The sequence below is a fragment of the Aotus nancymaae genome, unplaced genomic scaffold, assembly GCF_030222135.1.
Source record: "Aotus nancymaae isolate 86718 unplaced genomic scaffold, 86718_ANA_hifiasm-v0.15.2.pri h1tg000021l, whole genome shotgun sequence".
In the NCBI taxonomy this organism is placed as follows: domain Eukaryota; kingdom Metazoa; phylum Chordata; class Mammalia; order Primates; family Aotidae; genus Aotus; species Aotus nancymaae.
This window is the reverse complement of record NW_026988433.1, coordinates 28536728-28562988: the sequence shown is the minus strand read 5'-3', so window position 1 is coordinate 28562988 and position 26261 is coordinate 28536728. Positions and strand designations below refer to the sequence as shown.

Genomic DNA, 26261 nt, shown 5'->3' with positions numbered 1-26261 from the left:
CCATTGGCCGCAGCAAGTCACATGTCCGAGCCCAGCGTCAAGGCTCCCGGCAGACCGCCCTGCCCCGGATGGCACCGCAGAGTTGTAGCGCCAAGGGAGTGCATCAGGAGGTGTATGGAATTGGGGTGTTTTTTCAATCTACCATGAGTACTAACCTCACAGTTTCGTATGCAAGCACACCCTCACCCACTTACCAGTCTAGGATAGAGGGTGCTCACTGGTCTTCTTGCCCTTGAGCCACACCCAGATTAGGAATTCTTTTCTCCTCTGACTTCTGGTAGTTCCCTCCATGTACTGTTCTATTTCCCCACCCATGACCCCTTTGTACTGCTGTTCCTTCTGCCTGTAATACCTGCCCCTTGGCTTACCAATCTGATCAGCTCAGCTCTGGGGTCAGATTGTTTGGGTCTGAAGCTGGTTCGTGTCATTTATTTAAAGCTTCATGACCCTGGCAGGTTTCTCACCCTCTCTGGGCTTCAGTTGCTTCCTCTGTAAAGTAAGTGTCCTCACCTCCTTTCCTCACTGCCAGGGTTGTTGTGTGGATTAAGAGTTGTAAAGCGCATATCAGTATCTGCAAAAAAAAAAAAACCAAAAAAAGAAATGCTCAATAGAGGTGTGCTTTTGTCAAGCAGAATTTACACTTTGCCCTGTTGCTGTAGAAGCAAGGGTGTGCATCACATTCCATAACTGGGAAAAACAAAGCAAAATAAACCTTTTTATCTTGAATAACAGGGTCTCTCTGTCTCATTCTGGTCCCCCGAATAAAAGAAATCTTGACCATTTTCCATAAGCCTGGATTATCCAACCAACAGCTTTATCCTTAACTTGGCAATGATGATATGATTGCTTCTTGTGGATATGATCACCATATGAGAAATGTGGCAGTGGTGGAGGTAAATATCTCTTGTGATTATTTATGTGGTGTGACAGTCTTTCTGATAGCCAGTCCCCTTGAACCTCTTTGCAAGTAAGATTTTTTCTTTCTTAAATGCTTTTATCTTCCTTCTATGCTGCTGTTACCACTGCTGTTCCTACCACTACCACTGTCACTGCCATGATTACCCCCACTGCCACCATCATCACCACCATCACTTCAGCACAGCCGGAGCGACTATTATCCTTCAAACCTCTGCCAGGTCATCTTCCCTATGATGGCTTCCTTTTCTTTTCTTTCTTTCTTTTTTTCTTCTTTTGAGATGGAGTCTCACCCTGTCGCTCAGGGTAGAGTCCAATGGCACAGTCTTGGCTGACTGCAACCTCCGCCTCCTGGGTTCAAGTGATTCTCCTGCCTCAGCCTCCAGTTCCGAGTAGCTGGAATTACAGGCGCCTGCCACCACACCCAGCTAATCTTTGTATTTTTAGTAGAGATGGGATTTCACCATGTTGGCCAAGCTGGTCTCAAACTCCTGACCTCATGATCCACCCACCTTGGCCTCCCAAAGTGCTGGGATTACAGGTGTGAGGCACTGCGCCCAGCCTATGATGACTTTCTTAACCCATTTTCCCCAAACAAGTAATAACATTTTCCCCACCCAAATCCATCTTGAATTCCCATGTGTTGTGGGAGGAATCTGGTGTGAGGTAATTGAATCCTGGGGACAGGTCTTTCCCGTGCTGTTCTTGTGATAGTGAATAAGTCTCACAAGATCTGATGGTTCTATAAGGGGGAGTTTCCCTGCCCAATCCCTCTTTTTGCCTGCTGCCATCCATGTAAGACGTGACTTGCTCCTCTTTGCCTTCCACCATGATTGTGAGGCTTCCCCAGCCATGTGGAAGTGTAAGCTCATTAAATCTCTTTCTTTTGTAAATTGCCAAGTCTTGGGTATGTCTTTATCAGCAGTGTGAAAAGGGACTAAGACAGCATTCTATTATTTCGTATCTTTTACATGCTTCTGTTTTAACATAACGTATTTGAAGTATAGTTTTTGTTTATGAGTCTCCTATTTTCCCCATATAAGGGGACAGAAAACATATCTCTGTACCTTAGCATCTAAGGGAAGGATCTGACATATAATAGATGCCCAATTTATACCTGTTGAACATTGACAGATGAATTTCATCTTACTCTTGTGATAGATAGTCTTGTTCTAAAACCAGAGATTGCAGTAAAAGGCTCCCATCCCCCACCAACCATGGTTGCAGAGGTGTATAATAATAGAGTGGAACTCATGAATGACATGAGACATTGGAATTCATGGATAGGCACATGCTAGCAAGCCTGAGATCCAGTGGGGCCTCTAATTTAGATATTTATAAATGGACTTTCCATATTGGCTGTGTTATTTAAGATACCATGAACTTCTGTAACATAAGCCCTAAAATCTTGGTGAATGAACACAAGAAAAACTGATTTCCCACTGATGTGAAATAAGTTCTTGATTAGGTGTTCTTCGTGGGGCAGCTCTCCTCCCATTTGGTGTTTCAGGGAGCTAGGCTCCTTCCATCTTGAGGATCTTCCATCTTTAACACAGGCTTTCAAGGCCACCCTGAAGGTCATCTACTCTTTTGGCATCTGGCTGGAGGGGATAAGGACACTGAGCTTACTGAACAGGCCCAGAAGAGGTCCCCTTCACTTCTGCTCCCATTCCATGGGCCAGAACTTGATCTTGAGGAGGCTGACACATGTAGTCATCCACGTGTTCATTTTTTTGTTTAGCAAGATCTCATACAACAGTGTTTATGCAAGAGATATGCTGAAACATTTTTTTTTACAACTCTATCTGGCTTTCTACTGCTAAACCGATCTTAACCAAACCCTACTTCCATTTCATGCACGTTGGTCCTAGACTACAGCCATGTGACTACATGAGGGCCCTTGAACCAGAAATGGGGGAAGGGTCAGAGACTGTGAGCTGCTGTTGGCAATTTATGCATGATGAAGATAAGAATGTTACTTTGTGCAGCTCTTAGAACCCAGTTCATTTTTAGGCTGAATGTTTAAATGGCTGGGAGCTGCGGGAAACACCATGACCACCTTGCTTGGTTTAAAGCCTTTGAGATCAATGATGGCTGAATGTGCTTCCAGCAGCAGAATCCAGCAGCAGAATTTAATCTGCAGGGAGTGGGTGACTATTAAATTCAGTGAATACAGAAAAACTTTGCTCCTCACTCCTCTTTGTGGAAACGCTGTTTGTACAGCATGTCTTCCATAATCAATACAAGGGAGACACTATGAAGAGAATGTGTTGTTTAGCAGACAAAGCCTTCCCTTTGTTGCGATTGAAATGCTAGTTAATTTCCTGGGAGTGTATTTATGAGAAGTTGGTTAGTGATTCTTGTAAGTGTATGTGAGTTTCTCGATTTTTTTTTGAGGAGTCAACAACCCACTGTATTATGGTAAAATGTTTGATAGCTTGTAATTCGAGGAATGCACTCATGAGAACCTAGTCTTATAGATTTGGGAAATTTATACATACTTTAAAATGAGTAGGTTGGAGGGGGAACTTTAAACATGTATATTTTACTTAAAAATAAAAAAAACCTGGTCGGGCACGGTGGCTCACTCCTGTAATCCCACCACTTTGGGAGGTGAGGCAGGTAGATCACGATGTCAGGAGATCGAGACCATCTTGGCCAACATGGTGAAACCCCGTCTCTACTAAAAATACAAAAATTATCGGAGTGTGGTGGTGTGTGCCTGTAATCCCAGCTACTCAGGAGGCTGAGGCAGGAGAATAGCTTGAACTAGGGAGTCGGAGATTGCAGTGAGCCGAGATCGCGCCAGTGCACTCTAGCCTGGGGACAGAGCGAGACTCCATCTCAAGAAAACCAAACCAAAACAAAAAACCCCAAAACCTTTTGTTTGAAATTACCATAAAGCAAAGCATTATGGGAGATAAATTTTCTAGACATTGTGTGGAATTTCATTGAGAAAGATAAGTTGGACAAAATGCTGGAGAAGTTGGGGACAACCTTGGGTTGAATTAGTCTCCACTTTCAGGGAGTTTAAAGCGTAAGTTCCCTTCCGTTTTTCAAAAGTTTTCATCTGTCTTGTTTAATAATAGAACCTCTCTTCCTCCTCCCAGCCTTGTCCTCACCTCCCTTCAGGCAAGCAGGGACTTCCTTCTTTGCATTGCTCAGGAAATTATGTTTCCCACTTGCGAGGCTGGCCAAAGAAACGTCTTTGGAACCTGGAGAGCGGGATGCCAGTTTCTGCCTTTCTGGTCGTAGAAGGCTTGTGCTGTATGTTATTATCGGGTCTTGCTGGCTTTCTTCTGGGTCTTCTTGCTTTCCTGAGTTTGAATCCACATTATGTTACAGCAAATGCAGTTGACAGTCAGTGATATAGCTGGATCACACATGGCCCATTTCATGGCTTTTTTAGTTTGCTAAATGTTATGCCACCTTGCCTCGGTCATGAAATGGTTTAAAAAAATAATGCTTTGGAACTGAGAAGTTCTGGTTGGTGAGTTTTCTGGTCAATGGAAGGGAATGACCTTGGGCAGAGTCTGTGACCACAAGTGAATTACCTATCGCTGCAGAGCCTCAATTCCTTCGCTTGGAGACTAGATATACTATCGCTTTCCTCATTAGGGCTGCTGGGAGAATGTAGCTGAGGTTCCTGGGTACTTGACAAATGCAGGACTCAGTAATGGTAACCACAGTCATCTCTGGGTATCCATGGAGGATTGGTTCCAGGACCCCTCTCAAATACCGAAATCCAAGGACGCTCAAGTCCTCGATATGAAATGGGGTAGTATTTGCATATAACCCATACCCATCCTCCCATATGCTTTAAATCATCTCCAGATCACTTACGATATTAATAACTAATACAGTGTAAATGCTATGTGAGTGGTTGTCACACTGTATTGTTTTTTATTTGTACTTTTTAAATTATTGTATTTTTCCCCCTACATATTTTAAATCTGTGGTTGATTTAATCTATAGATGCAGAGCCTGAAGTTATAGAGGGCTGACTGTACTATTAATTATTGAGATATACAAAATCACTATTAGTGAGAGATTTAAAAATGGCCAGGGTAGGCTGGGCACGGTGCCTCAAGCCTGTAATCCCAGCACTTTGGGAGGCCGAGGTGGGCAGATCACCAGGTCAGGAGTTCAAGACCAGCCTGGCCAGCATAGTGAAACCCAGTCTCTACTAAAAATACAAAAATTAGCTGGGCATGGTGGCAGGCACCTGTAGTCCCAGGTACTCGGGAGGCTGAGGCAGGAGAATGACTTGAACTGCGGGAGTTGGAGGTTGCAGTGAGCTGAGATTGCACCACTGGACTCCAGCCTGGTCGACACAGTGAGACTCTCTCGAGAGAGAGAAAAAGAAAAGTCCAGGGTAAAAAGAAAATGAAATAGATTATCAGAAGCAGTGATTTTCTGGTATGATTTTGCTTCATAGTGATCTAGAAGATCCTTTGTGGAGGCAAATTCATTCTAGTTAGTAGTATCTATGATATCATTTAAGGCTCCTGTTTTATAGATTCAGTTCCACAAATATTTATTATCAAGTGCCTGTGCTATGTCAGGTGGTATGCTAGGAACTGTTCAGTTAAAAAGATAGGACAGTTAACAAAATAAGTCAGGGTGTTCTCCTGCCCAGGCCTTATAGCCGGGATGATTCTCTGCCCCAGTTTTTCCTGGACAGTCCCATTTACTGCTCTTGTCCTAGCATAATTATGAACAGTGCTCCCTTTTAAGTGTCTTGCTTTGGGAAACCAATTATAGGGTCACCAATATAGGCTATTATTGAGGCGGAGGGAGTTTCTCCAGAAAAGGACTATGGAAGTTTTTCTAAACAGAAAGGAGCATGATGATGAAAAGTATTTTCCAGGGAGTTGAATTCAGGCTAGATGGTTAGTTGTAGGACCAGCAAAGAGGTGGGAGAGGGGAAAGCATTTTGGAGATAGAGTAAGCCAGATACCACCAATATAATGGACAAGACCCAACTGGAGGTGCCATCTTGAATTTCAGAGTATGAAGAACAGCCTCAGGTGCCCAGCCTTTTTTGTTTAGGTTTCACCAATCAGCATGTCTCAGAAGTTTTCTTGGAGACTCCATTAGGCTTTAACAATTGCCTTAAAAATTCCCCAGCAAACGTGTTTTGGGAGTAGGAAGCAACTACAGGTTGCGTATGAGATGCTGAGCTAGGTCATTGGTTTATATGGCCATCTCCCTCCTGAGTCTAGGTATACAGGTCTTGAGGGGTGGAGCTCAAGGTTACCTTTGCATTTCTGCCTGACTCCTGGTTGGTGGGGGGAGGGGAGCTGGGCCAGGGTAGTACCCTTCCTTGACTTAGTGCTTGAAATTTGAAACACAGAAGCTTAGTATTTCTGTGCCATGTGTCACATACATGGGGAGAATACTGGTTGCAATAACTTTAGAGAGAGTTAAAAGGTGATACTTTGTATATTCAGAGATTATTGTTAAATTGGTAAGCAAGAGGAGTGCTGTTCAGACTTCTCAGATCTGGGAGGTAAATCTCCCCCAGCCCGTGTTTGCATTTGATTTGAGTGTCTTAATTACCATTCTAGAATGTTGTGAAATTAAGGTGGAAAACAGAATTCTGGCTTAGGTACTAACATATAACCCCTGTGTGTTTATTATGAAGCCTTCACTTTTAGGATTCTCGTTTGCAGTCCTGGGCAACAACAATTTTCTGTGTCATTAACTTTTTCCTGTAACACCAAAGGGCAGGAGGGTGCTGGCCTCCACCTTTTCTTTCTCCAAGGCAAGTTGAACGGCTGTCTGTGCCGTAAGATGGATGATGCCGGTAAGCCTCTTGTTTCTTTGGTATTTGTGTCTTCACACAAGAATCTTTGCTGATTTCAGTGCTCTGTTCACTGGAATACTCCCTGCTGTTCTCTGAGTCAATGGTGGATTAGTTGAGGTCTTTGTATTCATTATTGGCAAGGTTTCAAGAAAGTCCATTAAATGCAGGAAGAATTCTAGCAGTGGCATCAGAAGGCTAAGGCTCAACAACCTTGGATAAGTCACTGTCTGAGTCTGTTTATGTTGCTATAAAGAAATACCTAAGGCTGAGTCATTTTTTTGAGATGGCGTCTCACTCTGTCACCCAGGCTGAAGTGCAGTGGTGCAATCTTGGCTCACTGCAACCTCTGTCTCCCCGGTGCAAGCAATTCTGCCTCAGCCTCTTGAGTAGCTGGGATTACAGGCATGCATCACCATGCCCGGCTAATTTTTGTATTTTTAGTAGAGACAGGATTTCACCATGTTGGCCAGGCTAGTCTCGAACTCCTGACCTCATGATCTGCCTGCCTTGGCCTCCCAAAGTGCTGGGATTACACTGCGCCTGGCCAGGCTGAGTCATTTTTAAAGAAGAGAGGGTTAGAGCTGGGCAAGGATTGTAGGCTGAACAGGGGCTGCAGGGCAGTGGAAGGGCAGACTGAAAAAATGCAGACCCCAGCACTACTCATTTCTTCAGCTCTGATCCGCTGTTGTACCAGGGATCTAATCAGGCTCGTGTCTGCCTCCTTTGTGAATAGATCAGAGAATTCATCTAAACAGACTTCCTACAGCAGCTCCCCACTCTAGGTGGCCACATGGGAGTTCCAGACCAGTGCTGTCTCCCGGGACGTTGACACAGCAGCCATGTTTATTGGTGTTGGGGCAGCCACAGTTGGTGTGGGTGGTTCAGGGGCTGGCATTGGAACAGTGATTGGCAGCTTGATCATTGGCTATGCCAGAAACCTGTCTCTCAAGTGGCAGCTCTTCTCCTATGCCATTCTGGTTTTTGCCCTGTCTGAGGTGATGGGGCTCTTGTGTTTGATGGTTGCCTTCCTCATCCTCTTCGCCATGTGAGACTGCCTGTCCCTGCTGCTGCAACTCCACACCATTCCTGGTGCTGGGATATGCCATACTTTACAACATTTCTCCAAAACAAAACAAAACAAAACAAAAACAAACCATAAAAGGAAAAAGAAATAGAGGTTTACTTGGCTCACAGTTCTGCAGGTTGTACATGAAGCATGAGGTCAGCGTCTGGTTTTGGTGAGGGCTTCAGGAAGCTTCCACTCAGGATGGAAGGCAAAGAAAAACTGGCCTATCACATGGTGAGGGAGGGAGCAAGAGAGAGAGGGGAGAGAGGTGCCAGGCTCTTCTTAACAACCAGATCTCGAGGGAACTAAGAGAGTGACGACTTACTCATTCCCCCAGGATGGGAACATCTGCCCCCATGACACACTAGGCCTCATGTCCAACACTGGCGATCACGTTTTAACATGAGATCCAAGGGGACGAATATCTGAACTATATCAGTGAGTCACTTTGTGCCTCAGTTTCCTCAGGGGTAAACTGGGGTAAAGAAGGATATGAAGAACCAACCCGTTACAGTTTTTCTGAGGATGAATGAGATTGCCATTGTGAAAGGACTCTGGGTCGTTTTAATGTGGTGTCGCATTATTGAATAAACCATCGAAATTCATTGCTGAATCTAGCCCATCTCATGCTTTTGTACAGCCTGTGAGCTCAGAATCATATTTACATTTTAAAATGGTTGAGGAAAAATATCAAAAGAAAAATAATATTTCTTGACACATGAAAAGTCTATGAAATTCAAATTTCAATGTCCTTAAATAAAGTTCCGCTGGCACTCAGCCATGCTTCCTCATTGGTGTACTTTCTGTGCCACTTTTATGCAATAACGGCAGAGTTGAATAGCTGCTCCACAGACTGAATGGGTCTGCGAAGCTGAAGACACTTATCTGGCCCCTTACAGGAAAAAAAGTGCCAGCCCTTCATATAGAACAGTGGTTATTATACTGATTATTATTCATCTTGCAGCAAGATGAACTGGGTTCTACACAGGGATCTTTCCCTCTGATGGTGTTAAAGCTTGGGGAAAGCTAAAACCCTCAAATTCTTAGGGAAGAAATCAAAGCTAGCTTGTTTTTTCATTCATTCATTCATTCATTCATCATTGTTTCACCAAATATCCTTTGAGTTCCTGCTATGTGTCAGACACTGTTAGGGGTGGTGAGGAAAATGCAGTGACACAGGAGAAAATGCCAGCCCTCCTGGAGCTTACAGTCTAGCAGGAGGAGTAAGATAATACACAAATAGAAACTCCTGACTCACCTGAGGGTAACGGATGCTATGGAAGGGCTGGGGGAGAGAGTGGGGACTATCAGGAAGGGCCTTACTAAGAAGGCCATAGGTGATGTGAAGGAAGGGGTGTGTGAGCCCTGAACCTATATGATGGGGCTGGGGCAGAGGGAAAAGCAAGTTCAAAAGCCTTGGGATGTGAGCGTTGGAGATGGTCAAAGGAGAGCAATGTGCACAGGGCATTTTTGTGTGTTTTTAATTTTCAGCATTGGCTGCAGAGCTGTGGCAATCTGATATATGGTCCTGTTTAAAAAATTTTATTTCGGGCTGGGCACGGTGGCTCAGGCCTCTAATCCCAGCACTTTGGGAGGCCGAGGCAGGCAGATCACGAGGTTAAGAGATTGAGATCATCCTGGCCAACATGGTGAAACCCTGTCTCTACTAAAAATACAAAAATTAGCTGGGCGTGGTGGCGCATGCCTGTAATCGCAGCTACTCAGGAGGCTGAGGCAGGAGAATTGCTGGAACCCGGGAGGCGGAGATTGGAGTGAGCCGAGATCGCGCCACTGCACTCCAGCCTGGGCAACAGAGCAAGGCTCCATCTGAAAGAAAAAAAATGATTTTGTCTTCAGAACAATAGAAAACACGAAGGGAGACAATGTAGTACAGTGGATAAGAGAAGCGGTTCAAGAAGATCAGAGCTGAAGCTCAACCTTGGCAGCATGGACATTGAGGGCTGAACAAAATCTTCGTTGCAGGAAGCTATCCTGTGCAGCGCAGGCAGTTCAGTAGCATTCCTGGCCTTTACTCACTACATACTTGTTGTGATAACCAAAAATGTCTCCAAACAATGTCACATGTCCCCTGGGGGCAACATTGGGCAAATATTAGTTGGGAGAGCAGAGACCCTAGCTCTTGCTTCTCTCTTGTTCACCCGTTCTTCAGCAGAGAGCACGGTGTCTGTTCATATCCTGGTGAGAAGCGTATTTATATGATTTATATGATTGGCTCAGATCCTTGTGTGAAAATACAAGCACTAAAATGATTATCTTCGCAATTTTTTTCATTGCTTTTTTTTCTCTTACTAGTCATCATCCCTTATGTGTGACTGCCTTTGACAATTTCCAAATTGACCTGTGAAGCAATGAGGTGGCCATCATTTCTTCCATCCACTTGCTTGGAAGGAGAGGGCCTAAGAGCTTATGAAACGTGCCTGAGCCTTCTGAGTCCATGCCTTTGACCTATCTGAACTCCAGCAGGAGAGATGGGCAGATAAAAGAGTGAGATGCTTTTATACTGTTCCTCTGAGGCTGCTGGTAACACACCATCCATTGAAAATTGGCCTCTTTGCCTGGGGGAGCTCCTAGGACGTGCTGACTCCTAAGTCACCACTAGTCATGCTGAATTAAAGGGACACCTTGCTGTAAAGAGGAATGGAAGCTTCGGGCACCAAGAGGAAGGGGCGCATTAGGAGAGCCTAGAAGAAATGTGTTTTTGAATTTGTGTTCCTTGTTGGGCTTATTTGGATTTATTTCCTCTTCTCTACCTTTTATCCTGTGCCTAAGTTGATCATGGAGCAAAATGTTCCTGTTTGTTCTTCCTTCTAGAGTTACAAATGGTAAAAAGGCAATAACTGATGTTTACTGAGCACTTCTTCTGTGCTCTAAGCACTCTTCATGCATTCTCTTTCCCCACCCCCTTCCAAATCCCCTCCATCATGGCTGTTATTGCCACTTAAAGATAAAGGAAGAGGCCTGTCAGGTTTAGTAAGTTCCCGGGCTGAGTGGTTCAGTAACTGGGGGAAGCTGGAATTTGATCTCTGCAGCCTTTTTCTTTTGCAAACTCTTGGGTGCACCATAAGAGAAGCCCAAGAATTGTCCAGTAAAATTAAAACTGCACCCCAAAACTCAGCACCTGGGGGGATTCCTGGGCTTCATCCTTAGAGTCTTTTATTGCATCCATGCTTGGATGAGTCTCTTGAAGCCAATTTAATCCCAGTCTGTCTATACAAGGGAGCAGCAAGCTATCAACAGCCTCATATTTTGGTCATCAGTGCCCTCTTCCTTCTGAAGCTTGTCAGTTTTAATGTCTGGAGAACCAGGGGGTAGTGCAGGGGCTTCCAGAGCCCTGTTTGCAATCACCACTTACAGACCAGAACTTCTCACACTTAGATGCGTGGGGGGCTTCCTGGGGTTGGGGTTAAGTTGCAGGTTGTGATTTCATAGGCCCGGCCTGGGGTCTGATCCTGCATTTGTAACCAGTTCCCGGGTGATGATGCTGAGGCGGCTGTCCTCTGGCCACACTGAAGTCCCTAGTTCTAGATGCCGTCCCCTCACCCTACTTCAGAGGCTTTACCAAATTCTTAGAAGAGAAATTTTGCCTCAAAAGAGACCTGGGAACCTGGCCCCAGGAAGAATCCCATCTCTGAGGGGAGTGTGGAATCAGCGTGATGGAGGTGAATGACACAGATGGGTGTTCCTTAAGCTGACTCCTGATAAGCTTGGCGAAATGAAGCCAGGCATTTTATAATTGCTTCCTTCTCTTTGTGTAGTGGCTAAAACTTTTTGAATACCTACTATGTGTCAGTGCTTTTTCCCACTGAGTATCGTACTGAATAACTTTGGATCTAAAGTCACTTTGGCAGTGAGAAATACCCTCCTCTGAGTCAAGACCACCTTTGAGCCCAGAACTGGTGGCTCATGTGTGTAATCCCAGCACTTTAAGAGGCTAAGGTGGGAGGATCACTTGAGCTCAGAAGTTCAAGACCAGCCTGGGCAACATAGTGAGACCCCGATTTGATGAAAATAAGAATAATAAAAATTAGCTAGGCATGGTGGCACTTGCCTCTAGTCCCTGCTACATGGGAGGCTGGGGTGGGAGGATCGCTTGAGCCCAGGAGTTCAAGACTGCAGTGAGCCATGATTGTGCCAGTGCACTTCAGCCTGGGCGAGAGAGCGAGACACTGTCTCAAAAAAATAAAAACAAAGACCGCCTTTGAGTCAGCAAGCCTGCCATTCATTTGTATGACAGGAGCGCGTGAGTAAGAGGGAAGATTTGGATGATACACATGTTATCATGTTGTATTTCCTTCACTAATTATTTGGGCTCAGTAAGGGATATTCAGAGGTTGTCAGTTGCCTTTGTCCCAGATTCAACTGGACTATGATAAAGACCTAGGCAGACATAATGTGTGTATACTGTGTTCTGGGAAGCACTTTGAAGGACCCCGGGCAGACTCCCTGGCATAGTTAATACACCCTGGACTTTCCCTTGCCCTGCATATGGTGGCTTATGAGAAGAAAGTGAAGACTAGAAAATCATTTGTGTGTCACTTTGCAGGAAAAACACTTCAGGTGATGAGACAGGATTTGAGTGGGAAGGTGATTATAACCAACCCTTCATTCATTTTTCTACAAAATAGTCAACAGGCAGTCTCCCAAACTGCATAATGAATGTAGCATCCGTCAGCTGGGGATGTTGGGAGGCCTTATTTTTTTTTATCTGTGATCCAATATTAATTTGCCTTAAACAAAAGAAGCCATTTACTGTGTAATTCTGAGGTTTATGGTGTTTCTACTAAGTCCTTTCATCTTTTGAAAGATGGTGCTATGCATTTTAATAGAAACTATTGTTTTCTTAAAATCTTTTCTTCATCTTTTTTTTAACTCTTTCTTCTCTTCAATCAAATTATAGAGTTGGAGCAAATGTCATGTTGAGCTTTGAGGCCCAAGCATCAAAGGGGGTGTGTGTGTGTGTGTGTGTGTGTGTGTGTGTGTGTGTATTTGTGTGTGTCTGTTTCTTTCTTCATAATAGTCCCAACCCTAAACAGGGGTATGGCACAATACTTCTTATCAACAAAAGTGCTATTTGTCTACAAGGGGACTTGAGCCTTCACTAATCGTATATGATTCGGCTTTTTGTGCTGTCTGTATGACGTTTAACCACACTGTCAATTACAGACTTCCTTTAAGGAATTTCCAGGAAACCCCCTTACCATAAGAGTTTAAATTAATGTTTTGCTAGTTTAATGACAGCAGCTGGGAAAGGAAGCACCTTTCAGACCATTAGCTAAAGACAACTTCCTTTAAACTTAGAGGAGGGTACGATAGGGTAATCTGCCCCAGTGCGTTATGAATCATCAGTGCCTCAAGGCAGTCACATGATGGGCTTTGACCTCAGTGGGGAGAGGTTTGGGTAGAACTCCCTAACCTGTAGGAGAATCTGTAGAAAAGTGAGATGAATGCCTTTCTCTTAAGGCTGTCACTTGTCCAATTCCAACTCCCTCTTTAGTAACCACCTCCCTCCCTCCCAGCGAAGTGACTCAGGGAGCCAGTTATTATGGCCCTGCTTGATGGATAATTACTGGTTGAGGCTTGATTTGACACCAGCGTTTTGCATGATAGCCTGTTAGATTTGCTTGGCTTAAATTGATATTTTCATTCCCCTAAGGCTGCAGCGTGGAAACATGGTTGCAATGGGGTTTGCCAAGATGGGGTGATTTCCTGTGCTGTGGCAGGACCAGGGCAGCTGTTCTGAGAACCGTTGCGGCAAAGCCTTCGCAGTTGGTTTTGTTGAAGGCTTTTCTGCAGGTGCAGGGTTGGTTCCTAAAGGACAGTAGTCTGGTTTTCCTAGGAAACTACTCTTGGAGAGTGCGTGTGTTTAATTTAGGAGGCACAGCTGTGCAAGGGACTGGAACTCCATCAGGGAATGGGGTTGCAGGAGCTCCGTGTTCCTTGTGCCTCAGCCTCATTCCTAGTTGCTGACGTCAGAACTGATGAAAGGTGTCTGTTGTCTCTCTGCACACCCATGCTACAGGCAGTAAGGGATGAGGTAGCGAAACCAGTTCACTGCTTATCAGCTGGGAGGCTTCAGGAGAGTCTCTGAACTACTGAGCATTAGTTTCTTTATCTGTCCAGTGGGCCCAATGCCACCTGCTCTGCTCATCTCCCAGGATCTTACATGCCACATAAGCTAATGAAGAAATAAATGCTTTAAAAGCCTAAAGGAATGGATGTGGTGCATTCTGTGAGAGGCAGAGGACTAGTTAGTGATTAGTTTGCTGGGTGGGAGCAGCAGCCATTAGTTTAAGAAGGGCTGGGTTTTTTTTGTTTCTGTTTTTTTTTTTTTTTAATTTTTCTTAACTGACTACAGCAATAGTTCTATAACATGACGTAAATTAAAGATCAAAGTCTATGCATATTGTGTCAGAGACTTGGCTTGAAAAATCAAAAATGACTAAGTATATTCACAAGGTTAAACCATGCCGTATGGTAATTCTAGGTGATGAAGAAAAATAGGAAAGTACAAAGATCTTCAAGAGTCTTCTAAGACAAACCTCAAGAACACCACTGAAACTATTTTCTGGAGTTCTGTGTAAGAATTCATTTCAAATTAACTTAAGGTGTTTATCTTAGGAGTCCGTGGGATCCTCAGCTGGAGAGGGAGGTGGGGCAGGAGGTACTCTGAGGTGGGTCCTGTGAGGGGGAGGGGCTTGTTCCCAATCCAAATGGGAGAGCATCTTAGCTTCATCACTTTTCTGGGTGATTATCTCTTTTCTGGTGGTCATGATGACTCTGCGCCTGGTCACCTCGGAGGTCAAGTCCTTGTAGGGGAGATTAATGGTGTTGTCCACAGGGCTTTTCTGAGCCATGGCCTTGCACCCAGGGGATTTGAGGAATTTAGGGTTACTGCAGCTTTTAATCCCAGGTCAGCTTTTACGTGTCAACTCATGGATTTGCTAAAAAACGTCCTCATGACATACTCTGTACCCACATACCAGCTACTCCACCTTTTTGGAAAGAGAAAAGGCCAAACAAGAACCTTTTTCTTTCTGTTTTTGTAAAAAAACAACCTGTCAGTCTACTATAGGATAGATCGTTCCAGCATCTGAAATTCCAAAGCACTCATTGAAGGGGATTCTTAGGATGGCCTAATTTTGTTCACTCATAGGCTCTTTTTCCCAGGACATGATCCTAGCAGTGTTCAGGATAAGCCCTGCCCATCAAGCCAGTGCAGTGAACTGTTCTGTGGCTGGAACTCAATCTGTCCCAGGCTCACAGCATGGGAGGGGGGATGGTAGGGGCTTTTGAATTCCCTTGAGGGCACTTGGCCTTTGCTTGTATCTGCTCAGGAAGTCAGACAGTCTGCAGCCAGTGGCGTGTGCAGCTACCCCTTCTGTTCTCTGGCCCTGGAGACTTGTGGTCCTTTTGTTTTAAAGTCGACTGCCTGATATTCCTTTGGAATGTGTGAGTCCAGTGGGAAAGAATTGAACAGATTCTGAATCTTAATGGTGGATTTAAAAAATCTATTTAGGGAATCAGAGCATCACTTAATTAGACATGTCTTTTTTTCCCCCCAGCTGCCCTAATTAAATAGTAATCATCATAAGGATAAGGATAATAGTTGAGCTCATTGTCCTGTCTCCCAGTGAAGTTACTCAATACATATTTGTTCTAGGAGTAGCTGAATGACTTGGAGATCCGAAGGAAGATTTGGAGATTGGCCATTGTATCTGAGTCCACCCTGGTGGGACTTTAAGGCAAACATTCTTTTTCTCTGGGTCTCTACCTTTTCCTTTTCCCATATAACTATTTTCTCCTTATCTGCAAGCTTTTCTGCAATGCATATCCGCAACTGGTGAGCCTGGGTGAATATGATTACATGCAGGCTGGTTTTTCTCCCTTCTCTGTGGTCCACCTTTTGGGATTCAATCCCCCTGCAGACTTTATCTGGTCAGCTTAGTTGTGACTATGGGTCTTGGTTTTGTCTATTGACAGACATGGCAAGGAATTCGAAGGTGATTTTTTTTACCTCTTCGTTTTATAAACTTGGGCCCACGGTGAAATGACTTGCCCAAGAATACACTGAGTGAGTGAGGCGGTCATAGAGAGCTAGCTGTCCTGGCGCTTAGCTCTGACCAAACTCCAGGAAGGTGACTGCATCTGGCTTCTGCCCCAAAGCATTCTGGGAAGAAATGATATCCTTCTGCTAAGAGAATGAGGGCTGGATGGAGGTGTCCTGCATAAGGGTGTCAAAGTATTTCACTCTGTCCTCTGGGGATCCCACAGTGATTCTTGGATTCTGTGCACACTGAGGGAAAGTAGATTTGAGTCTACTCCACTGTCTGATTGAAATGGGCCTCTCCTGTCCCCAGCCTGGTGAGTTGTATCTTGTTTCCCTGCCAGGGGGAATTTGCTGCCTTCATCCCTGCTCATGGCTGCTGAATGGGTCACCCAGGCTGGGGCAGGCTGAACTACAGGTTAATGAAATTGTTTGGCCCAGTTCCTGCTTGGTGAAATCTGACAGGATCTTATCACCCTCTCTGTGCCTGGAAAATTGGACTCTCCTGGAGCTTATAAAATTGGGATATCTGTTTCCACTAGCATTTCTTTCCCAGTTATATTAATCAATAATGTGAAATTTAATCAAGATATTTGTTCTACCAGCACCAGCTTCTCCAATACATTTATCTCTGTATTCTAGTATTTGCTTTGGCTCTTTTTCTTAGGAGGGGATTTTTCCATGCAATTTAGGAGCACAGAGCAAACTTCCTGGGAAAACCTAGACATTCAAACATCCTTGGGCAAATCAATCTATCTCACTCAACTGTGTTTTTAAAATCTGTAAAATGGGCATCAATGTGCCACCCTTGCAGATGTTGTAAGGATTACATGAAATTGCATGGTGTGTAGATTCCATTTGTGTTTGGCACTTAGTGAGTCTACATGTGGAGGTCTGGGCTTTCAAGACAGCCTTTTGCCAAGGGTGGTTGGTGTAGGTGTATTTATGTGTATTGGTGTAGGGTTCTTAGGCAGGCTGATCATCAGAATTACCTGATGTACTTTAAAATAACCCTAGCACAAGCATCAGATACCCGGGTCCCCCTAGACCATCCACTCATCTGAATCTCCGGAGGTGGGCCCAGTGTTCCATCATTTTATTTTATTTTTCTAAATTTTTTCAATGTTTTTGTAGACATGGTGGGGTTGGGGGGGCGGTCTTGCTATGCTGCTGGGGCTGGTCTTGAACTCCTGGCCTCAGGCAATCCTCCTGACTCAGCCTCCCAAAGTCCTGGGATTACAGGTGTGAACCACTGTGCCTGGCCCTATTGCATCATTTTGAAAGGCTCCCCCTGTGCTGTTTTGGATCCTCAACCCCATTTGGGGACCTCTGCAGGATAGGTTTTATTTTTTCTTATCATCCTTAATAAAGTCAAAATGGTGGTGTGGTATAGAGACTATTCGTCTGATCATGTTTTCATGCTTGATTTGGGCTCTGTTCACAGCAAGTTTGTTGGGATAGGTAGGGTAAGAAAGGGGGACAATTAAACAATAATAGTCTAATAAGAGAAACTGTGATGCTTGACTAATTGGAAATGGAGAATTTGCTTCTTAAAAAGGCACTCTTCATAGTACTAAAGACAACCAGATTATATCTGTTCAGGCCACCATGGGGTTCACTTTCAGATGCAGAAACTTACCTCTGAGATGGCTTTAAGATGGAATGGTAAGAGTCCACATTCAGTTTCGTATCTGTTTCCAGATGTGTGGGTGGGGTTTTTTGTCTCTCTGCCTCTGCCCCTCCTCCTCTGGCTGGCTTAATACTGGGAGAATTCTTATCGCTTCCTGGAGGACCCACATGCTTTGGAGTGAGGAAAGCCAACTTGAATTCTGGCTCCAATCCTTAAATCCCATCTGGAAGTGTCATAAAGATGGGATCTGTTCCCAGCTTGGAATCTACCTGGATATAACCTGGCACTCAACGTGAGGCCTCAGATGTTTTCGTTGAGCAAAGAGAAATATATCAGAGAAGGATGCAAAAATCCCCAAATCAGGAAACCTGTCCATTTCCACTTCCTGGTTCTGTGACCTTCAGCAAGACATTGAACCTTAGAGAGTGAGCCTCAGTTCCCTTATTTGTTAAATAGAGTGTTCACATTCCTTTCTTTAGCTTTCTCAAGTGAAATACTATTTTATGTAAAAATGCTTTTGTAAAACCACAAAGCAGTTTCACCCTTACTGTAAGAGAAATATTTTGTTGCTTGTTAGAACACTGGCGTTTATTCATTGTTTTTGCTGGTTGTTTACCTGTTATCCCTCTCTGTGTTAAACATGGAAAATTATTTGTTTGTAAGTTTTCTTTCTGCTTTTTAGTCTTCTGGAAACCCTGCAGTGCCTAGGCACTTTGAAGAAGGGTTTTCTGGAGTTTCATGTGGGTTTCACCTCACCCTATTCACATAGTCTGTCTTTAGAAGTCCCTATCTCCCTGTGTTTGCTGGAGTGAAAGACAGAAGCTCTGATTGGCAGCCTCAAAGCTGCAGTGTTCAGGAAAGCCAGAGATGTTTGTTTTCGCTTTCTTTGCCTCTCAATTGGAGTCATAAGGTGCTGCAGTAAGACTTGTTTTCTGGATTAGTTACTGACCCCAAGTATTTTCCTTGTGAATAAATGTTGCTTCCCACCACAGTCACTTGAGAATAGGAAGGACACATGGAGAGGATTATAAATAGGTTTCGGTGCCAACAGATAGGGCAGCCTTCCAGAAAAATTATTTTTTCACCATGTGTTTGTTAAATGGGCAGCTATGGAGTGTATAGTTGCTAGCATTTGTCTGCCTATCATTGGGGGAGGTCATAGTTCAATAGTGGCCTGCCTTTGACCCTTAGTCATAGAGCTAGTAGGCTTTACAGCTACTTTATTAAGGTTATCCTAATCTAGGATGAACTGTTTAAAAATATATATCTAGCCAGAAAACAGATGCAGGCACGTATAAGGAATGAGTTCTTGACAGAGAATTTCAGTATTTAACCATTGGTATAAATCCAACCATTCATCTACTTATTCACCTTACCATCCATTCTTCCATCCCTCCTTGCATTCATCACTCACCTACTCCTCCACTCATCCACCCATCCACCCACTCACCCATCCATCCATCTATCCATCCATCCATCCATCCATCCATTTGTCCATCCATCTGTCCATCCACCTATTCATCCATCCATCCATCCATCCATCTATCCATCTGTCCATCCATTTGTCCATCCATCTGTCCATCCACCTATTCATCCATCCATCCATCCATCCATCCATCCATCTGTCCATCCATTTGTCCATCCATCTGTCCATCCACCTATTCATCCATCCATCCATCTATCCTTCGTCCATTTTGGCAGATAGTTATCAAGCACCTATTAGGTCCCAGTTATGTGCTGGGTTCTGGGGATAAAAAGTCAAATAAGATAGGATCTCTGACCTCAAGGAACCTACAGTCTGGGGTACAGAATGTTTTCCTAAATTTTAAGTCAAATTCTTTCTGACACACACCTATTTTTATTTTGTTTTGGTTCTCATCTCTGAACAGAGCAAAGCATGCAACCATTGTAACACTTTCCTTTGTTTTTATAAACCCAAGTTCTAGAGTTGGATTTCATGGTTTGTGTAACTCAGCATAGTGTAAATGCTTGTATTATTAAACAGAAAAAGAAGGAAGAAATGACAATCCAGAAAAAAGATCAAACCTTATGACTAATTTATTAAGGTATCCAGTGGAATTCTTTCCTTTTTCTTTTTCTTTTCTTTTTTTAAAGGGACAGTCTCAGTTATGCAGGCTAGAGTAAGTGTCATGATCATAGTTTACTGCAGCCCTCAACTCGGGTTCAAGTGATCCTAGAACTTGCGGCCTCAAGCGATCCTCCTGCCTTAGCCTCCCAAAGTGCTGGGATTATAAGCATGAGCCACTGCTCCTAATTCTTGAGATATTTTTAAACCTCGTAGTGTATACTCTTCAGAATCACTTTTTGAACCTTAAGTAAGTTTAAATGGCAAACATTTCTAAAGATATTTTACTGAAAGGCCAGTTGGGAAGCAGAGGGTTCTATCTTCTGAATTAGCATGAGGACAGGCCATTAAAATTCATGAGTAAGGGCACGACGGGCTTTAGGTCCGACAAACTTGGGTTTGGTTTTCCACTGTGCTGTTCTCTACCTGTGTGACTCGGGGCAAATTACTTAACCTCCCTGAGCCTCAGCTTTCCTCTTCATAAAATAGGAATAGCAACAATATTTACCTGAGAGAATTACTATTAGAGTGAAATGAGAGTAAAGATTTGCAAAGTCTTCAACATGGGCCTGGCACGTAGTAAGTGCTGTTTTGATTATTATTAGGGGCAAAGAGACTGGATAGTTAACAGTAAAAGGAAAACCAAATATTGGCCATTGGAGGATTTCCGTGAAAATAAGATATGCGATGCCTTTTGGTATTACACAACTGACAATCTCCTGAGAAATCGGAAGGTTTCTCACATAGCCCTTATTTGCATCTTTGCTATGACGCTGATTTTTTCCAAGCTGTTTTTTTGCAGTTCAAGGGTTGGTGGGAACATTTGTATGTGTAGGGGGAGGGGAGGAGAAAGAGTGTCAAGCCTGTAAACAATGCTTCAAATTTTCAGCTAATTTTAGCACAAATTAGATTTTAGAATTTTAGCATGTCTTTTCGGCAGGCTACCAACTTAGGAGAAAATCTAATTCTGAAATTAATTTCAACAAATCAGAAAGGCAAATTGGATCTGACTTTTTTTTTTTAAAGGGCTGACTAGTGAGTTGACTTTTATATAATACTTGAGGCAAAGGGTTTAGTGTTGTAGGAATTATTTTCACAAATGGATCATTTTCTTTCAAAAAAAAAAAAAAAAAGAAGACAGAGTTTCTCTTGGTGTTTTTGTTCCGTGGAAGGTAATTCTAAATACCGTTTATAGAGGCCTTGATCCTTTTTAAACTTAAGGAGCCCAGTTGGCCTCTATGGCAATAAATCGAGCTCCATATAGGGGCTGAGGGACATTTAATTTATGTGCCTGACTCCTTTCCCCAGTTCAGCCGCTGCTTCCTGGGATGGTGCTGTTGATTGACGGCTCTTCTGGCGTGTCGTGCTGCTGGGATGTCTTTTGAAGTTTCTCCTCGGAGGCCTGAGGTGTGCCCCTGTGAGGTGTTAATGGGCTTCCTGCTGGGGCTTTATTTGTGAGGGGGTGCTTGTTAGAGGGGTCTTGATGGGCCAGTGGGGGCACCAGAGCTCCAGTTCTTCCACTCTGAAGAGTTGACTCTCAGGCCCTGGGCTTGTGTTCGCAATCCACTGCACTTCGTTTTGACTTCTGTTCCTCAGGCAGAAATGGTTTGTTTCTGGGGGTTCCAAGAACCCTGGCAGGTATTGGGAGTGGGTGATCAGGCCCAGCCAGGGAAGGGTTGTTCTGAGAACCCACACGGACAAGCGGACTCCTCCCTGCAGGGGAGGGCAGGGATTTGCAGTGAATGACGAGGGCTTGAGGCTTGAGCAAGATGGCCCAGCCCCAGCAAGACATACCTTGTCCTCTGTTCTCCCAGGTTGCTGAGGCTTCCACGTTCTCCTCCATGGGTCCTCAGTGGCCTCACTGCCGCTAGTCTCCCCCCACAAATTCCGTTCTCCTCAGCACCACACGACTCTCTCTCTAAAATGGCTCTCCTCCTGCCAGTCCTTTTGTGGTATGACAGGTTGAATTGTGTCTCCCCACAAATTCCTAACCCCCAGTGCCTCAGAATGAGACTGTATTCAGGTATAGATAGAGCCTTTAAAAAGGTATTAAGGTAAAATGGGGTCATTAGGATGGACCCTGATCCAGTCTGACTGATGGGCACAGCAAGAAGGTGGCCGTCTGCAAGCCAAGGAGCGAGGCCTCAGGAGAAACCAGACCTAACCTTCCAACACCTTATCTTCCAGCACCCAGAACTGTGAGAAAATAACTTTGTTGTTTAGGCCACCCAGTCTGTGGTACTTTATTTTGGCAGCCCGAGGGGATTAATGCACATGGCTACCTTGACTGATGAGATACATTTCCAGCCTCACGGAGTGCCACAGGACCTCTTTTGTCTCTGGCTGCTCTCTGCCTTTCTGACCTTGTGCAGAGATCTCTTCTCTTGCCTGAGAAACTACAGATCCTTTAAGACTCAGTTCTGGGCTACCTGCTCTGTGAGGCCGTCTGAGACTATCCTTCCCTCCCTCTCCCTCCCCTCCCTGCAGACTTGGATCTGCTATACACTTCTGAGAACCTTGAGGGCAGAGATAGCACCTAGCTCTCAACCTGGTAGTTAATGAATGTTTATTGAATCAGTTAAGATTTACCCTTTATCGTTCTGTTTCCTTAGGAAGCTACACACCACCCCCAACTTTGTGCTCTATTAAAAAAGATGATGTATTAGTCCATTTTCACACTGCTGTAAAGAACTAACCGAGACCACGTAATTTATAAAGAAAGGAGGTTTAATGGACTCGCAGTTCCACATGGCTGGGGAGGGCTCAGGAAACTTACAATCATGGCGGAAGGTGAAGGGGAAGTGAGGCACGTCTTACATGGCAGCAAGAGAGAGTAAGGGAGGAAGTACCGCACTTTACAACCGTCAGATCTCATGAGAACTCACTCACTATCACGAGAACAGTATGGGGGAAACCACCCCCATGATCCAGTCGCCTCCCACCAGGTTCCTCCCTTAACACATGGGGATTACAAGTAGAGATGAGATTCGGGTGGGCACACAGACCAAACCATATCAGATGCTAAACCTTGAATTTCCACAGGGTGTTAATAGCTCCAACAGGTATGTCCCAGATGCTGATGGTTGTGACCGTGATAACACTAGTACTTTTAGCTAGTATTTACTGAGCATCTTCTATATACCAAACAGGCTTGCACCTCACCATCACTACACCCTTTCAGGTAAGTGTATCTTCAAGTACACTTGAGCCAGCTTCATCTGAGAGATGGCATGGCCCAGCTGTGAGCAAAAAGATTCAAAAGCTAAAGGCTTCTTTGTCTCCAGATCATTTCTGGCAGGTCCTGATACTCCAAAGCAGATTTTTCTTCAGGTGTCCAATAACATAGTAAAATTTCAATGAAACTGGCTAGAAATGAAAGCTCCTTTAACAGCACTCTGCATTTGCAAATGTAGGAAGTCCTTGTTCAGTGACAGCTCTGTTCAGTAGAACCATCATGAGTTCACCGGGCCCCCTGCAGTTCGGGAACTGAGTGGCCAGTGTGGCTCTTCCACCTGCCACTCTTTAGATGTGGAAAAAGAGACCCGGAGGAGTTTTCCAAGACGCTGTCGGGTTAGAAGAAGAGCGAGTGAGTGCACCTGACTGTGCTGTTTTTCCTTCGGTGTTCGGATAGAGAGAATTTTAAATTCACTTTTTGCTCTAGGTACTAGCAAGGGTTTTAGTTATTTTTTTATATTAAAAACCTGGGAAGGAAGAGGGATGACCTGGCCATTTTCTATCCAATGCGCTTGACAGTACTTCCTTGTGGTGCTGTGTCCACAGGACTGACTTTGCAATTCTTTCTGAGTTGTGCCATACCACTGAATCCACTGAAGGCAACCTTACCTTTTGGAAGGGAGGTGAGAAGAATAAAGAGATGTAGAAATGCAGTAAACACACAGCTGGGCTTGTAGGACCTTAGTCTAGTGTAGAGAGAGCTGGCTGCCGTCAAGAAATAGCTGTGTCCACAGTATTCTCATTTTGCCTTAGTGCTCAGGCAGACCCTGTGAAGGAAATTAAATTCAAATAGAGAGGTAGAAAAGTCTCTACCTGAGCTTCCCTGAGGCTGGGGAAGGAGATGAGGGCAAATTGAGCACCTGGAGACCAGAATAACTAAGGAGTTGTGCCTACTTATACTTTGCTGGAGAGATTGTTAGGTCTGGCATACATTTTTGGGGGTTAATTAGATTCCTTCCTTGGTTTAGGTCAACTGGTTGTGTGGCAGGGAGACATTGTATTCTCACCTCAGGAATCTGGCTGCCTTTTTCCATCCCAGGCCCTCCCACTTATTTTGAGAGCTCAGGCAAGTGGGTTGACTCTCTTGGCTCTTTTATAGGGATGTGTGTGGATTAAATAAGATCATGCATGTAAAGTATGTAGCCCAGTACTTGCCTTATCAATTCAGCTTCTTTGACAGAGAGGCTCAAAATAATGGTGACTTTAAAAAGATGTAAGCTGATTTCTCCGTGATACATGGTCAGGGTAGATAGCCTAGGACTGGTTCTGCAGGTTCCGCAATGATCAGAGACCCAGCCTCCTCTAGCTTGTGACTTTGCCATCTTTAATATATGCCTTCTATCTCCTGGTCCAAGATGGCTGCTTCAGTTCCTGCTATCATTTCTGCATGCCAGCCAGTAAGGGAAAAGAGGATATGGAAGGCATGCCTGTTTCCCTTAACAATGTGGCCTGAAAGTTACTCTCAGCACTGTCTCATCTCAATAGCCAAAGCTCAATCATGTGATCACATTATTCCTGAGTGAGGTGGGGAGATTTTTGCCTTTAGCTGGATGCCCAGCTAAAAAGCAGTATTATAGATCAGGTGTGGTGGCTCATGCCTGTAATCCCCCACACTTTGGGAGGTCGAGGTGGGTGGATCACTTGGGGACAGCAGTTTGAGACCAGCCTGGCCAACATAGCCAAACCTCATCTCTACTAAAAATACAAAAAATTAGCTGGGCTTGGTGGCACACTCCTGTAATCCCAGATAATCAGGAGGCTGAGGCACAAGAATCTCTTGATCCTAGGAGGTGGAGATTGCCGTGAGCCGAGATTGTGCCACTGTATTTGAGCTTGGGAGACAGAGCGAGACTCTTCTCAAAGCATTATTACCGTATAAGAAAGAGAGGTGTGATACTGGGGACCATTTGCAGTATCTATCCAAGAGTTAAATGCTCAGTAAATGTTAGTTATCACCACCACCACCAGCACCACCATTGTAATCATCATGATCGCCATCATTTCTGGTCTTAGCCTATAAATTCCTCCACGTCCTTACTTCATATTTGCTCCCCTATTTTCCCTTGTAGCCCATGTTAGCTTGTGCTTTGTTCTATTGCATGATTTGCCCCTGTCCATGTCTTGAGACCTTTTTATACCTAGAGGTTGGCAATATAACTAGAGTCCTACAATAAGCTCCCGTGTGATGGAAATGGATCTTAAAGCTGGTGAGGACATTGACAGTTTAGGGAGACTAGAACATAAAGTCTTAGTAGTCCACACGGCAGCTTCATTAAAATACTACAGGAAAAGTGATGGAAGGAAGAAAAAAAGTCTAGCTACCTTTAAATTGTAGGTTAAGCACTTTTTTTCATTTTTGTCGTATTCTTTCCACTCACTTTCGTGAACTTTCACTGAAGATTCCTCGAATCTCCATAGAGTTCTTCTTAAAGCTTCAGTCTGGATATCCAGCCTCCTGACTCACCTTTGGGATTTCTGAAATAGAATAGGTTCAAAATCTGTGGCCTTAAGAAGGCAGTGGAAGCCAAGTTTCTTTTGGTTCAGAAGCACTTTGAGTATATAAACGGATTCGTGCTGTAGACTCTCATTCATGATTTAGATGTTCCGCAAGAGGTTTTCAGGATGGAGATGGTTCATTGAAATTTCACGTGGATTTAAGGCTCATTAGGTGTTGGGAAAGCCGGATGCCACTCTCTCAGTATAAATCCCAGTGAGGCTAATTTAGTGGAGCTGCAGCCAGCTTTCATGTTTTTCATCAGCCACACTTACCTTCATCTCTTCCCTTCTCCTTTCTAAAATACTATATCAGAAAGTGACATTTTTCTCCTGAGAGAAGAATTGCTCAAAGATGATGGCCTTCCTTCTTTCTACCATGGTATTTGTCTTTAAAGATGAGGTGACATGGTAGGTGGGCATGGTGGCTTATGCCTATAATCCCAACACTTTGGGAAGCTGAGGTGGGAGGGTTACTTGAGGCCAAGAGTTCGAGACCAGCCTGGGCAACATAGTGGGACCTTGTCTTTATAAAAAATTTAAAAAATTAGCCAGGTGTCGTGGTCCATGCCTGTCCTCCCAGCTACCTGAGAGGCAAGAGGATTGCTTAAGCCCAGGAGTTTGAGGCTGCAGTGAGCTATGACTGTGGCAAAAGAGGGAGACCCTGTGTCCAAAAAAAAAGAGAGAGAGAGAGAAAAAAGATTGACACGGAGACAAAGGATGGGAAAATCCTGCAAAGAAAGATTGAAGTCGTTGTTGATTTTTTTTCTCTCCTTCATTCTTTCTTCTTTTCAGTCCCTGTGGATGTTCCCTGAGAGCTCTTGGGAATTCCTCTCATTCATTTTTTTTTTTTTTTCCTGTTGCTGTTCTAATTCAGGCCCACAGTATCCCTTGCTAGGATTAGTGCAGTAGTCTTCTGGTTTTCTGGCCTCCTGCCTCTTCTCCATCTCATGCATGTTCTCC

The 26261-nt window shown here is 44.3% G+C and overlaps 2 protein-coding genes and 1 pseudogene across 3 annotated transcripts in view; 2 read left to right on the top strand and 1 right to left on the bottom strand.

Annotated features, from left to right (window-relative positions):
• Window positions 1-26261, top strand: part of CHST11 (carbohydrate sulfotransferase 11) — a 301772-nt gene that overhangs the window by 52753 nt on the left and 222758 nt on the right. The window lies entirely within an intron of this gene.
• LOC105728689 (ATP synthase F(0) complex subunit C1, mitochondrial-like) lies at window positions 7180-9310 on the top strand (annotated as a pseudogene).
• Window positions 14426-14665, bottom strand: LOC135276226 (myocilin opposite strand protein-like). Its single transcript, XM_064379493.1, has one exon. The coding sequence runs from the start codon at window positions 14663-14665 to the stop codon at window positions 14426-14428; it is 240 nt and encodes a 79-aa protein (XP_064235563.1).